Source organism: Nothoprocta perdicaria, unplaced genomic scaffold, assembly GCF_003342845.1.
Source record: "Nothoprocta perdicaria isolate Ctin4 unplaced genomic scaffold, notPer1 scaffold_5, whole genome shotgun sequence".
Classification (NCBI taxonomy): Eukaryota; Metazoa; Chordata; class Aves; order Tinamiformes; family Tinamidae; genus Nothoprocta; species Nothoprocta perdicaria.
Genome location: NW_020455754.1, coordinates 10,224,870 through 10,235,060, shown reverse-complemented (window position 1 = coordinate 10,235,060; position 10,191 = coordinate 10,224,870). Strand labels below are relative to the sequence as shown.

Below are 10,191 nucleotides of genomic sequence, written 5' to 3'. Positions count from 1 at the left end.
GCAACAGGCAACAGTGTCACACATTTATCCAAAGGTTGGTTAAATGAACCTTGTAGAAAGTAGCCAAGATCTAATTTTACACATCTGCTCAGTGGCTAATATTAGAGTTAATAAATTTCACACATTATGGTCTTATTTTTTCCAGGTGTAGAAGCAGGTATTATATGGTTAAATTATACCTTTAACTATGAGTCACAGTCTATGCCACTCTGCCATGCTGKGAGTAACATACCTCCGTATTCACGAGCACAAATACAGTTTTCAAGGCAGCACAGGGCACCGTTGCTTTGGCATCAATTTTAAACCCCTCTCAAAAGCTTTGGAGAATTTTTTTCACATGCAACATTTTAAAACCATTTTACTYGGGCAATGTGCCAGGCACAAAATGATTTAATCACAGAACAGGCATAGAAGAAGCACTTACAATAACAGTTCTCAAAATAAAGAGGATATTTTTTAATTTATGAATACTTAAAGAGAACTATAAAAGAGTCACAAGTTTGTTTCTAAGGTCAGAAAGAGTCTCTACATTTATTTGCCACAGTGTCCTGCACACCATGCAAAATATATCTACAATTAATTAATTTAGCTGTCAAGACAAAGACAATTTAACGTTTATTAGTAGTACGTTTGTCTTTGAAAGATGGAGAGCATGGAGAATGATTTCTTCATATGTGGTGTCCCAATTAGTGAACCAAACACAAATTTCACTACAAGGTTTAAAAACATTCTCCCCTACCCAGGCTATTTCCAAGATCACTTTTAATTTTCTCTCTTATTTCAAAATCTACATAGCTCCAAAAATAGGGGGAAAAAAATGAGAAACAGACTTTCCTCCTTTACTAGAAAAATGTCAAAAAACTTTTCTTAAATAAGACTGACAGGAATCATTCAGACCCCCCAAAAGCAACTGGAAAAAAGATTGCAGATTATTAGTATACATTTAAAATGAACAGTTTTCATAATATCCACAAATGGTAATATAGAACTCTCCTGCTTGGGCTCGAGTGCAAATGCATACATTTTTGTTCTTTCACAGGGATTATGGTTGTTTGGATTACAAATTAGGTGAGGCATGCTTTTAATATTTGCTATCCAAATGATTTCAAAGGCACCACAGATTTCTGCTAGAGCAGCTGAAGATGCTGGTGCAGCRTAGAGCCAAGAGCGGGAGCAGAGAGCAGGCTAATTGGACCATGATTTACAGCACAAAATGGGACTGAAAGGAATGTTATGGCCCAGGCACCTCAAAGCCAAGGGTTATCAGGCATTGGTTTGGGAGAGAGATGAATAGCTTGCTCTCTCAAGTGGAAATATGAGAGATATAAGAGGTAGTAAGAACTATAAGAGGTAATAGAGGAAAGGGATGCACCCTAAAAGGATAGTTTCCATCCCTAGGGAATAAGAGGAGACATGAAGGTTACCATGAAGGTCATCAACTGTTAGTGAAAATTCAATTTACACGTACCCTGTGCTTCAACTCCATCAAACTATAACATACCAGGCAAATCTGTTAATTAAATTGCATTAAAAAAATAATTGCCGTGTGTCTAATGTGGCCTAAACTGATTAACATGTGTCTGAGAAGTGTTTGGAGTGTATGAGGTGCTTAAAATCAGTATTTGAATATTTGGACTCAACGTGAAGAAATTAAAGCAAACAATGAATGCCTTTTGGAACAGAAGACACAATAGACAATGCACCTAATTGGAGACTAGCTGTATTTATCAACTTAGTAACATGGCTGCCACCAAATATTCATCAACAACAACTGGATGAAAAATACTGCAAAATAGCTGTATAATAACACATGCATTGCAATAGAAGTACAGTCAAGTCCTAGTGTTTTCTAAAACTGAATGGTTATTTGTGGACATCACAGTGATGCAGATAACACTGAAGYCAAAAGCTTAGTGAGTGAAGGGAACAGAGCACAAATCATAGGTGATTGATTCAGAGGTTGCATTTTTAGGCTCTTTCATACTTGCTTTATGGCTATGCAGGGGACCTGACTCAAGACATAATCACTTTGTAATAGCGGTCATTCATATGTGCCAGAAAGTTTACAATGGTTATGCTTAGTTTTTAAAATAGGAACTATGTGAGATCGAAATTACTCGTTAAAGAAAAAATAAAAACTGTAGCAAAAAGAAATATAATCCACCTATCAGAAAAGACTCTAGAGGAAGAAATTCTTTGTTCGCCCAAGCCCAGGCAAGTTAAACTGCTCAAGTAAAAAGATATATTCTTTTTAAAATTGCAAACCCTATCTGGATGAGAAAAATARAAAGGAACAGAAATACTTGAAAATCAAATGAAAAACTAAAGTAAGACCGAATGAATGAATGAAARCAACAGAGCCCCAAAGAACATCTTGCTTAGGTAATAGGTATGACTCATAAAAGCTRTTCCCAAAGATATCAGAAGCAAGATTCCTGCCAAGATTCCTGTTTAGGCAACAGATTTTGTAGGGATAAAGGGGTCATTGGAGGAAGAGCAGGCCAGAGCACAAAAAATTAAGGMAGTGGTTCACAAGAGTGTTCATGGGGTTAATTACAGATATCCTGATAAACTGAGCGGTTAGGAGCTCTTACTCAACACTGCGAAGCTGTGATTCCTCAGAATGTTTTAAGCAGTCACTCCAATACTTATTTACTGCAATAGCATTAGAGTGGCATCCTTAAAGAGCAGAATCTGTCCCCAAATCCTCATTTACAATGATAAGGTCAGAAACACAGACAAATTTTATGAGATCACTTCTATTAAATTATTTCAAGCAAATGCTAGGAAATTAAAAATTTACATTTGAGTAGGAAAACAGTGGAGTTGACTTACTGGAATCAGAGTTTCACTGCAGGAATGCCAAATCATCACTAACTGCTACAGGTCATTGTGTCTCTTGGGCTGTTTTGCCAATCTTTTGGTAGCTCCATTTAGGTATTTGAGCCTCAGCTGTGCAGCCCCACGGAGATGACAAGCAGCTCCTCASAGGCATCTCTCTAGGCATCCACACACTTGACTTGGTGCCACCCAAGCCATCAGTGCCCGCAAATAGCCAGGCAGCCAGCTGCGCTCTATCAGCTGGCTCTGGAAATGTCTCATGTGCCCGGCAGAGTCACTGTGAAACTGCTTKGGAATCACTTCGTCCAGACACATCCCAAAATGCCTTTAAGGGGTAATGGGCAAAATCAGAGTGACAGCAAGAGGCATTTCGTTTAAAAACAAAACATATCATGCTGTAGTAAATGCACTGACAATGTTGGTAGGATGGATAAACAAAGACCACACACCATATGTCTTCCAGGTGGTGGTTTTGGTCGGGCCTTCAGTAATGTCTCAATCAACAGGAGCTGAGATCTTATTTACTGCTTATGATTGGCGAGATCTTTTCATAGCCGTCTTTGCGATTCTGTAATTTAATTTGTYCAAATTGCTAAATGGAATGAATTGGCTGGTTTTCTTCATCACAAGGACGTTCTCTGATCTTGAAACGTGTAGTCAGGCTGCTATTTTGGGAGTGTGTGAGGCTCTAAAACCAACCTGTGTGTGTAGTGAGATCACACCAGAAACAGGAGCACCCACTTGCAGCTTTAGGAAAGAATGAACTGAGCTACTATTTGGTATTTCATTCACTATTTTCAAACCATGCAGAGTAATATTAAGTCTCTCACAAGAGACAGTTCTAAGGGCATTTCTGCAGTCTGCTTGCTAGAAAAGTAATATCCTACAGGGATCAAATGACATATAAAATGATCCTGTTGACTTTGTTTTCAATATTCCAGTCTTTGAAATGAGTCACCTGGCTGCAAACAGCTGGCACCCATGCAGACATCTGTATGCGGCTTTGCACCAAGGTGACACAAGGGAGATGATTGATTTCTCTGGGTCAAAGTCTGTTCCGAGTCAGAGAGCAACTCCCACCATCCAGATATCTGGCCAGTAGCTTGTTCTTGTGGATAAATCCTGCAAAAATTATTGATTCTGGAAGTGACTTCAGGCTGAGTAAAACCAGAGGGATGCAACTAGTAGATGAATGAAGGACTGGGTTCCAGAGTTTACTCGCTTTGAAAAAAGTAAAAACATACCTAGATTTTTCAATTCAAGTAAATGCACAGCATGCCCTTGTAGCTTCACATACATACATCCTCCTTTATAGTCAGCTATATGTACTCAGATCTAGTAAAAGCTGCACAATATCTTTACACAATGTGGGATATATACACACTGTCTGTCTCAYACTGGGAGGTATTAAGATATAATGTACTTAAAATCGAAGATGAGAGGGAAGGGAATTGTTACTCCTAACCCTGTTCCTAGGCCCGTTGCTAAATCATTCAATGGAATTGCGATGGCAGAGACATTGTCAGCGTTTTCAGTAGAAATGGCCTATTCAGTGTTTTTAATGTCTTATTTGCAAGGAAGGTGGAAGAGMTTTAAATTTTAGATCCATAGATAAGAGTATTATGKCTTTCAATGTYCTCTCATGTTGATAAATCTTTCTGGCAAGCCTTTGGCACTGGAAAACTTAAGTTAAAAAAAAAAAAAAAGAAATTACTTCTATAGTAAAATAGCATTACTCACTGTTTTTTTTCTTATTTTTTTTCTTTTTCACCATTAAACCTTACAAAAGCTGACATTTCTTTGCCATAACAGCTGAGCAACATTGACCCAAACCATGTGCTGATGCTAAACAGTGGAGCAGATCCTCATCTGCTGCAAACTCTTCTAAACTCCAGTGGAGAAGCACTGCTTCACTCCAGCACACCCTCCGCTCCAGTAAAACCAGCAGGATCGATCAGCTCTGTCGGCTTCCATCGTTCTCCCAGCTCCAAGCCTCCGCTTTTATTATTCTCTTCAGCTTGTGGGAAGCCACATGGTAGCAAACTATCTCAATCTTGCTTTTGAGCCAAAATCAACACACCAGAAAGGGAGTTCAATAAGGTAGTCTATCCACTGCAGAGCAGCAACTAGGATATCTGCATGTAGCTCTTACAGACACTATTGACTGATCCACAGAAAGGCTATAGATTTAGCAGTGAGATTTAGTGTATGGCTAGACTCTCATTTTATCCTTAATTTCACTGCCATAGTACTTCATGGTGTGATGTTTATGCAAAGAAATTAAAACTGTATGATAAATCTTGAGACCCAGCAAGTCAGGGTGAGAAAAACTTACTCAACTTCTACCTCTTTAAAACAGAAATAATAAAGCAGATGTCACWCAGTGATCTCCATTGGAATCTCTCAATCTGTGCCCCACCACAGCTGATTTAACTTTTACACTTTAGTGTGGTTCACATGGCTGCTTTACTTCATGTTTGTACGGGAAGCCTTAATTTTGATGAAAAAGAAAAAACTGTTCACCAAAAAACTTAACGCATGTACTGGCCTCCCAGACAGTCTTACGTGCTGAATGATGTTATTACATAGAGATTTAGGGCAGCAAGCAGCAGGTGAGAGGCACCACATTTATATTTTAATTAGCTCATGCTAGGAGTTTCTTCAGAGGAAGGTTATCTAACCACTTTAATTACCATTTGTCTACTTACATTATTAAAATCTTACTCATGTCCTTCAGTTTCAAGGACTCCTTATACTGCCTGCAAATAGTATTGCWACGCTTTTGTAGAAATAACTATTCTGTGCAATCATAAGTGATAATTTTTTAAATCTATTGAGCACTGATATTAATTACAGAACTTTAGCAACCAAAAGTAAAAGTTGGAGAAAGTATTATTTTAAGACACAAGATACCCTCCAGAGCTTGTCTGATTTCATTAATATTTCATCATTTGSAGGCTTCTTAAACACATTTTCAGTTACCACATTCTTTTTCTGGCCATAAAAATCATGAAACGTCACATTCAGTGAAAAAATACCCGCTGTATTCTTACCCTATTCTGTGCCTTACTGATTACATTAATAAGAATTAATATTTTTGAATAAGTACATACATCTCATTTTCTCTGCAGTAAGAATATATTATAATACTTCGGATGTTTATTATTCCTTGAAACATTAATGTACTGAAAGAACATGACAAATTTGAAATAAACTATTGATGCAGGTTTAACTTCTGAGCTCTTTTACTAACATAGACAGATGCGTGCTGCAGAAGACCTTCCATAAAGCTATAGAATAAGAAGGCTTACCTAAAAATGCAATAGAATGACAGAGGATTCCTGCAAGTAAATTGAAATTTCTTCAATTTTCTTGCATCCATTTTTTAATGCCAAGGAGTTGCAGGATAATTCTCATTGGGCTGTTTAACATTCTTAACATTTAACTTATCAGAACTGACAGGCATGTAGTACCAAAGCTGCTGAAGCTCCACCTAAAAGTATGTTTCTACTGCAAAGAAACTATAACATTAATGAGATATTAATATTGATAAGAGTGGATGTGAGCACTTTCACGCTGGAGTAACAGTCAAGCAGCCAGCCTCAGTGAACTCAATTAGGCTGCTTCACTAGAGATAGCCCCAAAGCCAGGACCAAATGCCATGCAAGAAAAAAAAATTTACACTTTCATTGTGTTGGATCCTTCCAATTCTTATTCACGTGAGTAAAAAAGAATTTGCAAGATTTTTTCCCCTGATTTTAATTCTAAAAGAGATCAGCATTTCTTTTCTTCATTACAGAGTTTCTACTTATTTTCACAAGAAAGATCTTCAGAATATGCTTCTTGTCACTTTTAGATTGAAGAGGGTATAGTTATAACTTCTGAAAATAATGCTTGAACACTTGAATAGTTTTCCAAATCAAAAATAATGGATCCCTGCAGTCGTCCTACCCCAGTTTACTCAGAATGTGGTCTTTATTATCCCAGTGTCACTTACCATGATTGTATTGACACAACAGCCATAAGTCAGAAAACAGTCTTAGGCTGATGACTGAGCCACTGAAAATGATTTTTTTTCCATGGCTAATTTATTTTAGAAAGGGAGATGATGCTATTTATGCCATGTAAGTGACTTAGAGATGTAATGCARATGACATTGGACATATAAAAACCTATTAGAATAATGCAAATCTTGCATAACTTGTAAGAGAGAGTTCTGCAAGTTCCAATGTTATGCATGACTATAAATATCATAACTATTTCTTGATAAATCCCTCCTCCTTTTTCATTAAATTCATCATGTAGAGAAGCAATAATCGGCACTACACCATACTTATATTATTTTGCAGAGCACCAGAATTACTTAATTTATACCCTTTATAATTATAACTGGTCTAGATTACTGGATTCCTATGGCAATAAAGTCAGCCTCTCTTTACAGCTCTGCTTCTGGAGCAGATTGCTAGATAAAAAAGCTTTACCCTATAAGAAATAAGGTTCCCTACTTTGGAGAAAAATAATCTAGTATTTATTCCTGCTGCAAAATTATACATTCTAAGTGATCACAGCGCATAATATAAAAATTCCAAGGTGGGATGGCTCTGCTATAATATGGGATACTCGGTCTTATATATTTAACTGTAGAAGATACAGTGATCTGAAAGTACGTGCAGTTCACAYGCTTGAAATGCTGAGTGATAAATTTTTGCCTGCAACATTTGTTAGCCCTTTTATGCTCATTCCTCCATAGGGTTGACACATTTAACCTCCATAACATGTACAGGCATTTGCCATCGAAGCAGTAAGTATTAAAAAAGAGTATTCCAAAAATGCAAGGCATAAAAATCAAAGGCTTTAATATGCAGCTTTGTTAATACCTTGCTTTGCTTCTCACCAGCTGCTCAAAATGGCTGTGGATTTGGGGGATGGCATGACATTTCTGTGGTAACACGCACTTAACTATAAATCTCCGTTTTACATACAAAATGGTGGATGAAGATGAAGAAAGTCTGATATATCCCCTTTTACAACATTAAAAAATGCAGTGACCGTGCTTGCTTTTCAATGCCTCGCAGAAGGAAACAATATTTGTTAAACTCTTACAAAATGCCAGTTAGGGAAATGGGAAAATCATTTTTGTTTTGCCCTTTCCCTCATCAAGGATTGTGGTGGGAGTAATTGATTCCCAAGCATACCTTTTCACTCGCAATAAAAGCTTTCGCAAGGTCAAAATACGGATCAAAGCCTCCTCTCACCTGGCTATATTGGAATCTGATTTGTTGCTTTGAATTCCTAAGGTTGGCTCTGTAGCTCCCATTTCCTCCCTCCCCCAAAATTGTGATCAAAGACTTGGTTATACAAGTAGAATATAGAGCACCTTGAACGTATTTAGCCCCAGGAAAAAAGGCACGGTGGTGAATTACCTTAAATTCAGTTTCAATGTTGGCTAGTCTGGCCAATTCATTGCTTAGCTCTAAAGCAGTAAGGACAGGATCTTCACTGGACAGAGACAAATAAGCAGCACTGGCTAATCCTTTGTAGGCGTTCATTCTCGATCGAGAGTGACTAAAGGAATCTTTCCTCTGTTTCTCAATACATTCGTTGCACTTGCAAAAATAGTCATGCGGCCTCTCAATTCGCGCGCCTTTTAGAAGTAAGATGTGAACAATTTCATACTCTTGGCAATGGGCAGCAAGGATGATAGGGGTAATGTCATGAGAGAACCGAGTTCCGTCTTCATCGTAGGCGTAAAAATCGTCATCCCTCAGTTCCTGCTCAAGAGGGCTGAGTGTGAGTCGCTGTCCTTGTGCAAAGGCTGGGTGGTTCAATATTGCTTCCACAATGCGCACGTATCCTTTACTGATGGCTAACAACAGCGCATCCCCGACTCGAGCCAGATTCTCCTTTTTGAGGAGGAGTTCCGTCACTTCCAAATGCTCATTCCCCACCGCCAACTGTAGGGCATTTTGTCCCATGTAATCAACACAATTGAAGTTCAAGGTTTTGGATTCCTCCAGCATTTTCCGCACGACAGGAATGTTGCCATATTCTGCAGAATCCAGAAAGCGCTCCTCTTCTGCAGTCAGGCTGGTGCCTTTCTCATTGAACATGTAGGCTGGGCCACGGATGGCCTGCCGCCGGCCCTTCTCCCGAAGGGTGGTGTGCCTTCGATGCATGTTTTTATAGTTGCTGTTTCTCAACCTGCAGAAAATCAGAAAGGATGGTTGGTTAAAGGCTTAGAAATTCATAATCTTGCATAATCTGAAGTAATACCTCATTAGGATCTGATCTGACCTTCTTTATATGATCTGAACTACGTTTTAAAAATCATTTAGGATAGAGGTGAAATTAASAGCTTTGTTCAACAGCCACATTCTTTCCTGACTTTTGAATCCTTGTGGGTTTTGACAGTTACAGTTCAAAAGAGCTACTTGGAGAAAAAAATTGCAAGCAGAAAAAAGTTGTATAAACACTCTGTTTTCCATTGTTGTTACAGCTTCATTAAGTAGTATTTAGAAATAATGTCYACACCATAATATGTCTCCTAATTACTATTACTTGGATTATATTCTTGAGGACATGAGGCAAACTAAAGCAAGTTGGGGACTTTCATTCTGCATYTCAGTAGATTTTCAGTGAGGCCCATATACTATGTTTAAAAAAAACATACATACTTCAAATAACTAGGTTTAATATTATCTGAATAGTAACTGAATATGTAGTTAAATTCAACAGTATTGAACTGTGGCCGTGGAAATACCTTAGGTACTATTCATCTGTGCAAGACAGGAGAGATTCTGATGTTAAATATGACAGGGATAAATGTATTACAAATTCTGCTAAGTTTCAGTTGYTACAGAGACAGAAGCATATTCACATCTTGTTCTCTTGCTACATAATAGCATTTTCCTGTTTCCTGATCCAGAACAGTTTAATTAGAGACTRTCTAATTTTCTCACTGAAATACATTTGGCAGCTACTCTAAAGATAAATACTAAAATCCAGGGGCTACTCTTACAAAACAGTGGTGTAAGTTCTGAGTTGGGCCCATGCCATTCCCAAGCTAACAGCTTTTGGAGAGCTCTACAGGGAGACGAGATAATATATATCTGACCACAAACAGAAGACCAAAATGTGAATGGATCAGAAGGGTTCACKTAGTTTCACTACTGATCATGAGGGGGAAATGCCTTTTCCTCTACCTGGTAGAGACAAAATATTCTTCCTACCCCATCTTCTCTGGAACCCCCAAAGACCTAAGATATGTGCAACTGAGCTCACGTGAGAACTAGACGCCCAGTTGTATGAAATTAACTGAAATCCTACATTCTTTAGTGTTATTGAAAGATT

At 38.0% G+C, this 10,191-nt stretch overlaps 1 protein-coding gene across 1 annotated transcript in view; it reads right to left on the bottom strand.

The window, feature by feature from the left end:
* TRPC7 (transient receptor potential cation channel subfamily C member 7) overlaps window positions 1-9,038 on the bottom strand; it is a 64,307-nt gene extending 55,269 nt beyond the window's left edge. Inside the window, exon 1 of the mRNA XM_026047564.1 lies at window positions 8,265-9,038. Within this exon, the coding sequence (XP_025903349.1) occupies window positions 8,265-9,017 (753 nt within the window). The 5' untranslated portion in view covers window positions 9,018-9,038. The remainder of the gene's footprint in view (window positions 1-8,264) is intronic.
* Between the last annotated feature and the right edge of the window lie 1,153 nt (window positions 9,039-10,191).